General features: G+C 50.4%; 1 protein-coding gene across 1 annotated transcript; it reads right to left on the reverse strand.

Moving 5' to 3' along the window:
- Window positions 1-410: 410 nt before the first annotated feature.
- LOC311185961 (uncharacterized protein C16orf78) lies at window positions 411-15,356 on the reverse strand (the record flags this gene model as incomplete). Its single annotated transcript, XM_084256848.1, has 5 exons — window positions 411-558; window positions 2,826-3,072; window positions 8,647-8,773; window positions 9,360-9,452; window positions 15,243-15,356. The coding sequence occupies 5 exons, from the start codon at window positions 15,354-15,356 to the stop codon at window positions 411-413; spliced, it is 729 nt and encodes a 242-aa protein (XP_084112974.1).
- Between the last annotated feature and the right edge of the window lie 234 nt (window positions 15,357-15,590).

Raw genomic sequence — 15,590 nt, forward strand, 5'->3', positions numbered from 1 at the left:
AAGGCGCCCCCTGTGGCATCCTTGTTTCCACGGTGACCCTGCCACTCCCTCTCCCACAGGGGGCAGGTGGGCTGCTGTGTCCTCTGCCACCAGCCTTCTGCCTCTCCTGAGCTCCCTCTGGGGACACTGGGCCTCCATATTTTCACTTTTTCTAAGCCTTCCTTTCTGGAAAAGCTTTTCTAAGGAGTATCTTTCGGTGGGGAAAAAACCCTAATTTCTCCAAGTCGGTTCTGACTCGGGGCCCAGGGTAAACATCACACCAGCACCATGTGCCCTGGAGTCTAAGCTTGTTTTCTGAGCACTACTTTCTAAGCGGGATGCACCAGATCTGAAGGGCCAGGGGGTGGCATCTGGGGCGGGGACCTGGCACAGGGCCGGGGGCCTGAGGATGGCTGGGGTGGGGGGCGCTATCAAGGGGGCACGCTGGGGCTATGGCCAAACACCTTCTTGGCATCAATCTCGCTTTCCACCATGTGGGGGTGGATGTCCACGTCCATGCCCGCGTCCTTGCACAGCTTTATCAGGGTCCGGATGTTGTTCTTGGACAGCCTCAGGTACCTGCGAGACAAGGCCCAGGTGAGGGGTGCGGTTGCTGCAGCTTCCAGTTCCCCTGGGAGGCGCAGGCTCCAGCAGGCAGTGCAGGGCTGCTCAGGACTGGCTCTGGCACTTCGGGGGGCCATCTTGCAAGAGTGGACAGCCCACAGTGGGGGTGGGACTTTTTCCCATAAATCTTGGAAAGCGACCTGGTAATACACGTGCCAAGAACCACTCCTGTACAAGCCCCCCGACTGTCGGCCCATCGCTGGTCCTCACTCAAAAAAATCCTATATTGTCTTTGACTCAGTAGCTCTGCTCACGCGCTCCACTGAGCTCAAGAAGAGACACAGAAAGGAAAACTGTATAAACACCAGTCTTCATATTGGGGTTCCTTCCTCTTAGCAGAGGAAAGGCTAAGTGAACCCCCATTTCAAGGACTCTGCTGCTAACGTTGAAATAGCCTTGGGAAGAAGGAGAGGCCATGGGGGTGACTTGGTGCGAGGTGTCCCACCTGGTCTGTCCTCCCGCTGGGTGCGTGGGCCTGGGAATAGGGCTGAGCAAGGTCATGGGAACAGAGGTGTCTTCTGTTAATAAGTTTCAGGTACAACACGAGGCCTTTGAGTTGCAATATTGGCTCAAGCCCCACAATTCTGAAGACTGACACGAAGGGGTGAAGCTGATGCCACCTGCACGGCGTGGCCTGGCGTGTGTCTGCCGCCACATCCTCAGTGCTCCTTAGACCGTCACCAAGCTGACCTGGCCCCCGGCGCTGTGCGAGCTGCCAGGCCTCTGATTCGGGCTGCTGTGTGTTGTTGCAACTTGGGTTAAGAATTTCTTGCCACTGAGTATGACTTCCTTCTCCTTTGACACCTGTCCAGTTTACCTGCCCTTACAGCCAGCTCACCTGTCCCGACACCTAGGTGAGCTGTGACAGCCCCAGTGCACCCTTGGCCCCCGACCAGACCTGTGGAGCCTCGCACACGTGTGCTGCGGGCACTCACTAGGCCCCCAGGCCAGACAAGTTCATCCTTTCCCTGGAAATAATGGCGTCTAAGATGCCATCTCTCCAAATATTCTCCCCTTCCAGGGAGGGCAGTGCCCTGCCCAAATCTCTTTCCTTGGAGCCCAAATGGGTTGTCTGTTGCCAGGGTCCACTAGGGCCACACAACCCATCGGAAAACCCGAGCTCGCAGACAAGAAGCTTCCTTCTCTGGGGGGGTCTGCCCGTGCATCTCGGAGACAGCCGTTCCCTCCAGCCCCCCTCAACCAGGCAGCCAGCGGGCGGGGCTTTGTATGGGCCCTGCCGCCAGGCCTCGGAGGCCATCTTTGTCTTTAACCACCAGATGAGTTCACTGCCGTCACCCCCCCGAGGCTGACCGCAGCGTCCTTCTGTCTGCTTTTCCTCGGCTGAAGTTTCTGAGCCTCGTCAGTTGCATCTCAATGGCAAATGTTCACACTGGTTTTGGGGGCTACTTGGATTTTAGGTGGAGCCCCAGCTGTTTGGTGTTGCCGAAAACCAGCGGGTCCCCATCAGGTAGACAAAGAACAAGCGAGAAGGGAAAGCTGTGAAAAGATGGGTTCACACTTGGTCCCTACGGGAGTCCAAAACCCCAAATGTGCAGCTGGCGGCCCCCAGAAGGGTGACTGCGCTCCCCAGCAATTCCACAGCGCTGTAAAGTGTGAGAGGATCTTAGGAGATTTTCCTGTTAAAACAAGGCCACACACAACTGGGTCTTCCTTTTTGAATAGTGTCCACAGTTTCTATTGTGCGAGAGATGGACATAGCGGACGGGCTGTGACCAGGCTGGTGTACCTGTGTCCATCCGGGAGACCAGCCACGGGCCGGCTGTAGGGAAACCCAAGGCCTCAGCCCTTCAACAGCCTTGGGACTAGACATGGCTCAGCCAGGGAGGCCCCCACCCAGATCTCCAGACACCCATGTCTGAGCCAGAGGTCATAGTGACCGAAGCCTGTTCTTCAGAACAGCCCGTCTCAGCCTCAGGGGCCTGCCCACCTGGGGGTCTGCTCACCCTGGGGGTCTGATTACCCTGGGGGTCTGTTCACCTTGGGGGTCTGCTCATCCTGGGGTCTGGGAGTCTGCTCACCCTGGGTCGACTCACCCTGGGGGTCTGCTCACTCTGGGGGTCTGATTACCCTGGGGGTCTGCCCACCTTGGGGGTCTGCTCATCCTGGGGTCTGGCCACCCTGGGGGTCTGCCCACCCTGGGGGTCTGCCTACCCTTGGGGCCTGCTCACCCTGGGGTCTGCTCACTCTGGGGGTCTGCTCACCGGCAGCTCAGCACCTCCTCCGGCTTCAGCATTTTCACCACTTCTGTCTTGGGATCTGCGCTCTTGTCCATGAGGCTCTTTAGCTTGCGCTCATAACTGGCTTCAGTGCTCTTGCTTGTCCAGTCCCTCAGGAGCGTTGACTTCCGGGAGCCAAAGATAGCATCCTGTAACATGGGCTCCACGATGCTCTGTCGGCGCATGGACCGCTGGGCAAACTCAAGGGGGTTGGCATCCTTCACGTCTACCTCTGAAATTGGACAGACGTCACCAGGGAGTTAGACGCTGCAGAGTGGGAGAGGGGCAGGCAGGAAGTGATGAATGCTGAGAGGCTGCATGGGCTTCACCCATCCCTCCAGGTCCCCAAGGTCCTGGCTGGGATCCCCCATGGAGATCCACCTGGCTGGGATCCCCCATGGAGATCCACCTCTCAGCTCCCACATCTCCTTCCCTTTACCCTCTTTCCTCAACCTTTTCTCCTCTCCCTCCCCAGAGGGGAACTTCAGCCTGGAGGTCAGGGAAAGCATCAGAAGAGAGCATGTTGGGCCTCCCCTGGTGGCGCAGTGGTTGAACACTGGGTTGTGAAGATGCCCGAAGCCTCTGTGGGCCGGTTTGATCCCCAGCCACAGGTGAGGGTCCCACATGGCGCGCAGACCTCTCCTGCCGCCCGCTGCTCCCTCAGCAGTATATTTCGTCAGTCTGCCTGTTCTGTCCCCTGCTCTGGCGCTGGTGAATTCTCTCACTCTTGCGCGCTTCTGACTGTACCCAGTGCTTGAATAAATAAATAAATAAATCTTTAAAAAAAAAAAAAAAAGAAAGGAGCAATGTTGAGCTGGGCTCTAAAGGACAAATGGTTTATCAGGTTAAAAAGAGGGAAAAGCATTGCAGGCAAGAGGAACAGCAGGGACAAGTCCGCAGCATGGATGACAGCTGATATTACCCCAATTCTGACTTTGTAATGACTGATATGCCATTAGGTACCTCAATTTTTTTCTTCATGTCAAATTTGCTTTTAAGTATTTAACAGATTTTTACTTCTAACTGGGCTGACTAATACAGACAAAAGATAATTGTTTTAGAATTTTTTTTCGAGTACAGCAACAATCACATGCCAAATTTTACCCATTTCTGACTAGAATTTTTGTAGCTATGAAATAATCTCAGGGGAAAAAATGAAAATATCTGCCTTTCAATATTTATACAAATGATCTGCTCTTCTTGACATATTACATTAGAGAGACTTTTCAAAACACAGTCAATGATAATAGCAGTCTTGCCTCATTTTGTTCCTGATTGTAATGAAAATGATTTTAGCTTGTTGTCATTTAGAATGATATTCAGTTTGTGTTTTATGAGATGTAATATCTTAGCAGTTTTACTTTTAGCTTACAAGTTTTTTTTTTTTTTTATTAGTAATGACTGTTTATCACCTACTGATAGGATCACGTGGCTTTTCATTTTTACAGTCCTCCTACCCACCCCCTCAACCAGTATCTAACTGTCTGGCGACATCTTCCAAGAAGTTATTGATAATAAATATCCTGATATTGATGACCTAATTATTCTTTTTTTTATTAATTAAACTTTAATTTTTAAATTTATTTATGCATATAAGAACTGGGGTATAGGCCAGGGGTGCAGGGGGTGAGAGGATTCATCAGAGACAGAGTGGGGAACAGAACAGGCAGATCTTCTACACTGCTGACGGGAGCAGCAGGCGAGTCAGGTGAGGTCTGCTGTGCCATGTGGGTCAGCTCCCTGGCTCGGGATCGAACTCAGGCCCTAGAAGTGATATTGCTGAGACTTAACCCTTAGACCACCTGGAGGCCCCTGACCTAATTATTCTTCACTTGCTAAAATTAAGTCCACTTGATCATTGGACTGGGGTCTGCTGTTTATTTCATATCTTAAACACTTTTGCTAAATTTTTTTAGATTTATATTATTGTGATTGGCCTACATTTGTCTAATATTGAGGCCAGGATGACTCGTTAAATCCACGCAGAAATGTCTGTTTTTTATATGCTCTACAGTCGTTGAAGTAACACTGGAATTATTTGTTCTTTAAAGGTTAGATGAACCCTTTTGTCCTGGCTACATTTTCAGTAGGAAAGTGTCCATCATCTTTCAGTTTTTGCTTCAGAAATTGCTCTATTCAAGTTTTCTGCTCTTATGTCAATTTTGATAATTTAGTGGACAACAGGAAATTATCCATTTCTGCTAGGTTTTCATATATCTTGTGCATATAAGTATTCGATGACAATTCATTTAATGTATTTTATATTTGCTTATGTATCAATTGTCATACAAAATCTTGTACATTTTTACTCTTCTTAATAAGACTTGTGATAAGTTCATATTGTTTTTCGCTTGCTTTTCCAAATAGCTGGCTTTGAAATTATTTTTTTTTTTTATAGAGGCATGTTTTATTTATTTATTTGTTTGTTTGTTTGTTTGTTTTGTTTATACATGCACTGGGTACAGTCAGAAGTGCGGGAGGGTGAGACAATTCACCAGAGCCAGAGCGGGGAGCAGAGCAGGCAGAAGGACCGAAGTACACTGCAGAGGGGAGCAGCGGGAGGCAGGAGAGGTCTGCGTGCCATGTGGGACCCTCCTCCAATGGCCGGGGAGCAGCCGGGGATTGAACCGGCGCGGCAGAGGCCGCGGACAGCTCTTCGCAACCCAGCGCTCAACCACTGCGCCACCAGGGAGGCCCTGAAATTATTCTTATTACCAATTTTTGTCTTGCATTTCATAAATATGAGCTTGTATTTAGTGCATTAATTCTCTCTTTCATGTTAATTATTTATTTTATTCTTACTAAATAAATAAAGGTATTAGTTTTTTAAAATTATTTTTCTGTTACAAAGACAATGCCATTATTTTTTACTGCAAATTTTCATCTGAGCATATATTTTTCTGGTATGAACCTATGGGGTTATTTTCATTAGTTTTTTTCTGTTAAGGTGTTTTGGGGCTGGGTTTCTTAATTTCCAACTCTTCTATTGGGGGTATCTTTTAATTTTAATTTTATTTATGTTTGAATGTTTATGTTTATGGCCATATAAAAATGTGTGTTCATTATTCAAATATGAAGTTATGCTTTGTTAATTGCATTGTTAGAGTCTTCTGTGTACTCCAGATACTGGCTAGTTGATTCTGAAAGAATCTTCTCTGATAATTGTGTTACCAGGGTCTCCCTTGCATTTCTAAATATGTATCTATTTAGCTACTATACTTTTTTGTGCATATAGGTCTATAATTATTATTCTTTTTAACAATAATAAAACACCTCATTTATCCCATGTGTTTCTTTTAGTCTTAATTACATCTTGTATGTTTGCATTTCCTGTTAACTCTTTGTCTATTCTTTTATTTTCAGCCTTTCTATTTTACCTGGTATTAAGCCAATTTATTTTTATTTTAACCCAATTACTTCCTAATTTGGTGCCTCTGCTCTCTCTCTCCTGGAGCATTTCTGCAGGTGAAGGGATACATGGCTGAGAAAGTCCTAAATATTTTAAATCCGCAAATATATTTATTCACCCCAAGTGACCTATGTGGGGGCTGAGCATAGGGCTCTGGCACTGTAGCTCTTTACTCAATAGTCAGTAGGTGTGATTTCACTTCCAGATTGATGGTAATCTAATTCACTTCCTTTGTAAGGCTGTTCTAAGAACACCAATCATTTTCCCTGTAAGCTTTCAGGATTTCATCAATAAATTGCAGGGATTTTACCAGGATATGTCTAAGGAGAATTAATCAAGACCTCTTACAACTATATAAATGGAGGAACAGCAGTTGGAGGAAGGCTGTGATGTACCCAAGGTCTTGTAAGGAGTTAGTGGCTGACCCACTGGCATTTAAGAAGGAAAGGGCTCACCCTGCAGAGAGGTCCCTGAAGGGTTGTGGGGGTCTGGTTCTTGACAAGGACATGAGTGGGTACTAGTGGGTTCGGGGAAGGCTAGAACCATTTGGCTCTATCTAGAATATTCTTCCTTGGGCCACACTTATCTCCTCTTGAATTCCTGCCCTAGGTCTTAGGTGATTCTATGCCCTTCCTAGGGACTGCTTTGTCTTAATCTTGGCTTCCAAATTCTCATTGGAATCTCCTGTCGTCTCATTTTTTTAGGCTCCTTGCCAGACTGCACACGGAGGTCCGCTTACTGTGCCCAGGCTCAGCCCTGACTCAGTACGGGGTGCCACATCTGGATACCCATGTAGTTCCTGGGTGCCTCTGAGCAGTTGCTGCACTTGGGCTGCACTGAGCGCCTGCTGCCCCCAAGTGGCCATTGGTTGTACTACACCTAGAGAGAGGCCTGCAGACTGAGGGATTACTGCAGAGGCCCACAGAGCTGGTAAGTCATCCTGCTGGCATCCCTTCTCTTAGGGAAGAAACTGCTTTTATTACACTATCAAGGCCATAAAATAAAGGAAACAAAGTCTCCCCAGTGGGAATATGTGGGGTGGAGAAGAGGAAAGAGGAAGAGCTGAGCAGGACAGGACTAAAGGGAGGTGAGTGAGTGACCAGGGACACAGTCTAAGGAGGGGCTCACTCTCAGGTTCATGAAAGTGCAGAAATGGGGGAAAGGCATTCCATGTCTGGGTTGGCTGGGAGGAAGGAGCCGCCACTGGGCTCGAGACCCACATACTGGGAGTCCAGCAAAGCCAGGGCTCCAAGGCCAGATGTGACAGTTGGGGGTCACACACACCAGGCGAAGGAAGGTGTGGGGCTTTGCGTGGGGCAGGCATTTTTAGGTAATGTTTTATTTTGCAGTAACCTTAGAGTTACAAAAATGTTACAAAGAAAGCACAGAGAGTTCCTGTCTCCCTTCACTCAGCTTCCCCGCATGTTAACATTTTGTATCTTGTATCAGCAAGGTACAGTACAGAGCTTTTGGGGGTTTCACCAGTTTTCATCCTGTTCCAGGGCTCAGCCCAGGATCCTGCACACATTGAGAGTCAATCATATTTGAGGCTGGTAGGCAGGTGACTGCAGTTGGTTATTTATACTGGCTTTGGGGCAAGTGAAAAGAAAATAAAGGACATTTTCTTGGGTATAATGGGGGCAATTTTGTACAGAAGAACTGGCAGCCCTTGCTCTAAGTTTCTTGCCCACTTTTCCTTTTGACTTATTGGAATCCCTTCCAGAAGTTTCTTTTTCCATAAAACTCCATCCCAAGAGGCTGGGTATGATCAATGTGTCTATTTTATTCTGCTTGAGAATTTTTTTTAAAGAAAAAGCCATTTTTGATGACAAATGGAACAGGTACTCTGTATCAAGTTACTTCACTAACCTTGTCCCTAAAGCCATGTGTATACACTGAGACACTGAGAGGCAGCTCTTGTGATTGTCCCATTTTGTAGACATGGAAACTGAACCCCAGAGATGGAGTGGTTTGCTCAGGGTCGTACAACTGTGAGGGGAGCCAGGATTCGAACCCAGGCAGTCTGAGTCTTGGGAACTGGGCCAGGAGATGTGGCACCTTCTGTGTCATGCCAACACTGTCACAGTATCTAAACTAATTAGATCATTTACAGCTGGAGACATGGATGTCACCAATGGCTTTGGGAATCTGGGGTACCCTTGCTGGCTTCCTGGGAAGAGAGCACCCAGGTGTGGATGGAGGTTCAGGTCATGACCTACTCACAGGTGAGGTCCTAAGGAGCCTCATGGAGCTCCACCATTCACAGGGCCACAGGGGGAGGGTTGATGTGGACATGGCTGTTCAAAGAACAACGCCAACTCTTGGTCCCTCTGGGAGGGGGACGATTATGAAGGCCACTTCTCGCATCCTGGCCAAGGCACCCCCTCCACCCCTTACCTGATTTCTTGGGAATCTCCTTGTTGTAGTTGCTGGGGACAATGCTGAGGCGTTTCCCCTTTATGTCCATCCCATAGAGCTTTCGGTACTGGACAGCATTCTCCTCCTTGGCCTTTTTCCCTGAGACCTTGGAGGGGAACACAAGAGATGTTACTCCCTGGGGAATAGGATCTGACTTGCCTCATCTGCCCCCAAAATGAGTGATTTCAAGACTTTGCTGAAAGGCAGGCCAAGGGACCAATGGAGAGACCTTCTCTGGGAAAGGTGGGGGCTGGGCAGGATGGCAAGTGGGTGTCTGCTCACCAGCTCATCACTGTGGACCCCCCATAAATTAGAGGTCAGGTGGAGCCAAGGAAGCCACAGGCCTGGAGAGTCAGGTCTGGGTGGTCTCATCTTCCAAATGGCGTTCCCGAATGGTCTGGGGAAGGGAGTGGAGGAGGTGGCCCCTGGAGAGAATGATGCTCTACGTTGGGGTCAGTCTCCTCACGGCCAGGGGGCAGCTTGTGGTGTGGGATCTGGGGGATGATGGGGGGTGGGTGGCTCATTTGGGTGCTAGTGTGGAGAGCGCGTGGGCTTGAGAGCTGGTGACCACAACAACGGTGGTCATCATGGCCAGATGCGGCGGGAGCCAGCTGGTTCCCCTCCTCGACGTGGAGAGATTAGTAGGCATTGGGGGTCGACAGAGGCTGTGTCCCTTGCTCAGGGATTGGCACCTTGTGGTTCTGTCCCTGCTGTTTCAGGGCCTTGTTCTTCATGTCTTCCTTCACTTTTGCATTAGCGAGGACCACGTCCTTAATCTTGGGCTTCTGGAAGGAGAGAGGAAAGTACTGTGGCCACCTGTGGGCATAGGCCATCTCGTCCTTGATGGGGCTCCCTGGTGAGTGCGCTGCCTCGCCCCTCCACGCAACTTTCAGCCCCTACTCTGGCCCTCCTGGGCCCCCTCCAGCTGTCCTCCAGGCACACCCTGATGTCCAAGCCACAGTGACCCCAAACTGACCTCCGAGATCCCAGGAGATCTGGAGAGGTGGGTGTTCCTCTCCACCTCAGAGACCATCACTGCATGAGGGTGCCACTCCCCAACCTTAGGAATCCCTTCTGACTCCCAAATGGCCTTTTACCTGCAGCCTCCAGCTAGGTCAAAAGCATCTTCTAGCCCTGCCAGCCTCTGCCTCCAAAGTCTCATCCACTGTTTGCCACCCCCAGCCCATCCTGTCCTTCACCACAATTCACCCACCTTTCCCTACAGGTGCACCTTGAGGGTGGTCCCTTATGCACATCCTGGCTCTTGCTCCAAGGGGCTGGAAGGGAGGTTCATCAAGGACCCCAGGGGCCAGCAGGAGAGGAGCCCACAGAATCACACCCAGCTAGTCTCCACTTGGTGGGGGTGGTGGAAGCTGAAGCCTCTGCATCCCCTCTGGGTGGGTGTTTGGATTTGTGGGGCGATGGTGGTTAAGCTTGGGTGCGAGGTCAGACTGCCTGCCTGGAATCTGGCTCTATTTTTAGTGACTGGACAACCTAGGACGAGTCACCACTTCTTTGAGGTCCTTATCTGGAGATGAAACTGAAACCAGAAAAGCTCACAGTTTGTGGGTTCTCACTTCTGGGCTCACAATTGCAAGACACCATGCAAGCTCAGGGCGCAGCATCATGGTTTATTTACAAAGGGGTAATTGGGAAAAAGAAAAATTTTTCCAAGGCCACTAATGGCTGGCTGTCCTACACCAGAGAGTATCCACAGTGTCCAGTAGTCAAACCAAAAGCCACACATGCAAGACAGCATCCCACTGATGGGAGCCTGGAACTGGTGGCACACCAGCTGGCACACCTGGGACAGGTCTCAGTGGTGGACCAGAATCCAACTTTTCTGTGGCAGCTGTGGTAGGCACAGGTGGCTCTGCAGAGGAAGCACCACAGTAAATGGAAGGCTGGGCTGGGCAGGCCCAGACACTGGACTGGACAGCTCTCAGGGGTGTTGCCAGAGGCACCAGTGCTACAGCTCTTCAGAGACGCTGGCACAGGCCAGCAGCATGTCTGATGAATGAAACTGAAGCAAAGGTCCTGAAGATCTGTGAGGGTCTGCCTTGAAGTCAGGAGAGAGTCTGGATGAATCTCTCCTGAAGCCGAGTCCCTCTTGAAACCAAGTCTCCCCAAAGCCTCTGAAGCCTCTTCCAAACTGAGTCAAGCTTCTGCTTATATCTGCCTTTGGCTTACCTGCCCTCCAACCTGAGGGGTCCATTTTACAAACCAGTTTCTTCTAAAACTTGATTGTTGCTGGTGCAGGCTTGAACTTGACGGGTGCCAGTGGGAGCTCAGACCTGGTTGGTCCATTTTCAAAACCAGCTTGTGATTTAAAATCAAAATCCTGGGCCTCCTCGGTGGCGCAGTGGTTGAGCACTGGGCTGCAAAGCTGCCCGCAGCCTCTGCAGCACCAGTTCGATCCCCGGCCGCCAGCGAGGGTCCCACATGGCACACAGACCTCTCCTGCTGTGCCCACTGCTCCCCTCAGCAGTGTACTTCGTCCCTGCTCTGGCTCTGGTGAATTGTCTCACCCTCCTGCACTTCTTTATTGTTTTTGAAGATTTATTTATTTATTTACACAAGCACTGGGTACAGTCAGAAGCGCGGGAGGGCGAGAGAATTCACCAGAGCCAGAGTGGGGAGCAGAGCAGGCAGAAGGACCGAAGTACACTGCTGAGGGGAGCAGTGGGCGGCAGGAGAGGTCTGCGTGCCATGTGGGACCCTCCTCCGGTGGCCGGGGAGCAGCCGGGGATCGAACCGGTGCTGCAGAGGCTGCGGGCAGCTATGCCAACCAGCGCTCAACTGCTGCGCCACCGGGGAGGCCCCCCTTCTGCACTTCTGACTGTACCTAGTGCTTGTATAAATAAATAAACAATTCTTTAAAATAAAATAAAATAAAAATCTTGGTAGTGCATCAAACTTGCTCTGTGTTTTTTTGCACTGGGCCTAGCAGCCAGCTCCGTGGCATCTGAATAGCTTTGTCTAGCCTTAAACCTGACCCCAGCATCTCCAGAATGATTTTTTTTTCTTTTTTGTTAAACCCAAATCTGGCCATGCTGTGGTCAGCCATCAAGCCCAGCTGATGCTGCTCAGCTGGGAGCTGCTGCCACCTTCAGAGAACCAGGAGCCCCAGGGCTACTCTAACAATTTCCCCACTTTCAATTCTTGTCCCCATTTCTATGGTGATCAGTTGGGTGAACCCCCCACTGTCATGTCTATAGGCAACATGTAAAATTATTATATACAAAGTGAAAAAGTAGAAAAACATACAATTGTACAATTTAGGTGCACATTAGTTTTCAACCAAGTTCTTTCAAAAATCAAATTTCTAGGGGCCTTCCTGGTGGCTCAGGGGTTAAAGACAGGGCTATCAAGCTATCACCAGCCACTGCAGCATGAGTTCGATCCCCAGCCAGCCAGGGAGCTACCCACATGGCGCAGCAGACCTCTCCTGCCTCGCCCACTGCTCCCCTCAGCAGTGTATTTCGGTCAGTCTGCCTGTTCTGTTCCCCACTCTGTCTCTGGTGAATCCTCTCACCCTCTCTGCACCTCGGACCTACACCCCCAGCTCTTGTATGCATAGATAAATAAAAAATCTAAAAAAAATATCGAATTTCTAAAACTGGGGAACATTGACAGCTGAGGTTTGGGCACCAAACTAACATTCCAAAGTTTATAGGCAGGCTTTCTGTTGTGGCCTTGCATCATCCCAGGGACGTTTCTTGCCCCAGTGGAGTTTTCTCAGGTTTGTGAAAGGAAGCTGTGCATGAGCCTGCTTAATGCTTAAAGATGGGGTACTGGTCAACTTTGGAGATTTGTTTGGCTTAGTGGGGGAAGGAGGAGCAACTTGGAACCAGGACTGAATTTTCAGGAAGAGAAACTAAGGCTAGGGATTGTCCTGCTCCCACCTCCCCCTAACCCTCACTAGAATCATCTGAGTAGTTCCCCACCCCCAATTTTGGGGCAGCTGAGTGAAACTGCTGTGGTGAGGCCACAGACCCAAGGGTGCTGCAATAGCCACTGAATCACAGGCTTGATGACCTCGGGGGTCTTCCTTGACAAATAGTCTCCAAGTGCACAGCACCTGGGTGCTGCCAACACCGGACCAGAGAGAGGGTCCTGGCCCAGCCATCCCTCGCCCTCACCTGCCCTGCCTTGAGGCAGTATGCATGCATCTCAGGCTTCCCCCAAAGCCCAAATGCTCCTGGGAAGGGTAACAATGCTTGAGGGTGTAATTGTGTTTCAATTTAAATGTGTTTCCACCCTGGCTCCCAAATGTTTATGAAAAAGCCCTATCTAAGATAAAGCCTTGAAAACATGTTAGGATGGACTCTTAGTGAGCAGATAAGAGACCAAACATATTAATCACAGACGTGAATATGATTTCTGTGATAGAGTTCTGAGCCACCCAGTTGTTAAACCTCTAGCCCCTCCAAAAAGTGGGGGTCAGGGAGTAAGCTACGTATAAATCTTTGTACCTTAGTGTGTGATGTGTGTGTCAGATGAGTGGCCCTGGCAAGCAGGGCCCATTGGGTGGGTGAGACACGGGAGCACTCAGGGTGAGGAGGCACTAATCCCAGGCACAGAGCTCCACGCCTGGCTGGGCTCCTAACTAACCCTGTGTGCTGGGTACACTTTGCCTTCCTGACCCTTGCGCTGGGAGGTAAGCAGGCGGGCCTGGCCCTTCTGGCAACAGCTCTCGTAACACTTAGCTTGGGCCCTGGAATGGAATCCCCAGCCCCCTTGTTCTCAGGGATATTGTCTTGGTGCCCAGAGTTCCTGCTCGTCTGCTGGGTGTAGGGTCAGGCAGGGGCCGCTCACCAAGGGCAAAGGTCCTGGTACGAGGAACACCCTGGGGGACCAGCATCTGCTGAAACAGCAGGCACAGGTTAGAACAGAAATCATAGGCTTTGACCAGCGGGGACAACGGAGCCCCCCAGGCAATACCCCTACTTGCACCCTGCTAACTGCATCCCCCAAGCATGGACACGCCCTATATACTTGTCCCACCTCTGACCTTGATTCTAACTAAATACGGGGTGCCTTTGCAGGGGGGCTGCACATTACACCATGTGTAGTCCCCCTAGGCTCCTCATTGCTTCGCATGAACTTGAGTGATCTCTCCCTCATCCCAGGCTGCTACTAACACTTGCACCGTGAGGCAACACGCTGGCATGCAGGAATCACTAAAAATAGCATCACCAGCAGTAACACCACCTTTCACCTCTTTTTCTCTGGGGATCAGGGTCAGGTGGCATCCTTTACAGAGAAGACCACTTTCCAAGGACATGGCTTGATTTTTCCAGATGATGGGCTGGGGGGAGAGCTCTGGGGAAACTGAGGTAAAACTGGTTGCTGTAGTTCTGAAGGAAGAGGGAAGTGTGGTCCTACAGACTGAACGCTGTGCCCCTGTGCCTGCAAGTTCATAACCCAATTCCCCAAATGACAGTATGGGGACTTTGGGAGGTGAGTAGGACATGAGGGTGAGCCCTCCAGCATGGGATTGGCATCCTTGTAACACAGGCTGTAACGTGTTCTCCTGCCTGCGTGGCCATGCAAGGGCACAGCAAGGAGACTGGGAAACCGGCCCCTCACACTTCACATCCGCCGGCTCCTTAGGCTCAGACTTCCAGCCCCCAGAATTATGAGAAATGTTCAACTATGAGAGGGTCTTGCTTTTATAAGCCATTCAGTGACGTTCTTTTAAAGAAGCCCAAACTGACTGAGACAGCTAGATTAGACGTAGTCCACATCCACGGCCTCCCTGTTGGCACAAGGGGTTAAGACGCAGCACTATGAAGATTTTGGCAGCCCCTGAGGCATGTGTTTGATCCCCAGGCGGCCAGGGAGCTACCCCCATGGCGCAGCAGACCTCTCCTGCCTTGCCTGCTGCTTCCCTCAGCAGTGTGTTTCGGTCAGTCTGCCTGTTCTGCTCCCCACTCTGGCTCTGGTGAATCCTATCACCCCACACACCTCTGGCCTATACCCCAGTTCTTGTATACATAAATAAATCTTTTTTAAAAAAGGGGGCAGTGGCAGTGGAGACTGAGTGCCCTTTGACCTTGGTGCCCTCATGGGGAGGAAGTGGCAGGCAACGGGGAAGGCTGCTCTGCTGCCAACATCAAGGCCCCAGAAGCTGCTGCCCTGATTGGGAAGGTCTTGCTTTGATTAGACAAGATCCTCCTGCCCTAAGCCTGTGACCTCTGTTTTCTAAGAATGTTTCCTTCAGGGAACTAGACCTTGTAACTTCTTTCTCTGCCCCTTTGAGATATAAATCTTAGCCTCCATCTTACAAAGTGGAGTGTTTTTCTGCTGTGCCTGTTTCTATCCCTTTGAAATGTAATCGATAAAGGTAGTACTCTATCCCCCAGCCTCTGCAAGCGGGTAGGACCCTAAGTGGGCTTAGTGCTATTTAGCAAACACAGATGACCTGGCTTGCCACCAGTTCCCCACTGCTGTCTTCCAAGACCTCACGCTTAAAACCCTCCTGCCTTTTGTTTCTCGGGAGTCAAGTTTGATCTCTCCCGATAGCGATTGTCTCCAAGCCTTCCATGAAAGTTTGCTTTGACAGCACACACCTGGATTGTTATCTTCTTCTTCCGCCTCCGCTCCAGCCATTCCAGCACCCGGGTGAGGTCTGACAGGCGCCGCTCCTCGGCCGTCCGCCACGTCGACTTCCTCTCTGTCGGCATCTTTTTGTCCTCTGGCTTCGGGGGTATCCAGAACTCCGGGGGGGACCTTGGCGGTGACAGAGTCATTTGACAGAGACTTTGTCTCTGCTTGCTGACTGGTTGGCTCTGACAGTAGGTGCACCCTGTAGATGGGAAAGTGCAGGCCAGAGTTAGCCCAGCAGCTGGGATACTGGCTGCAGGGGCTGGCAGGCCGACGGTGATTGTGAGGTCACTGCCAGGCTGGCCTCCCTATGG

This window comes from Talpa europaea (genome assembly GCF_964194135.1).
Source record: "Talpa europaea genome assembly, chromosome: 16".
Classification (NCBI taxonomy): Eukaryota; Metazoa; Chordata; class Mammalia; order Eulipotyphla; family Talpidae; genus Talpa; species Talpa europaea.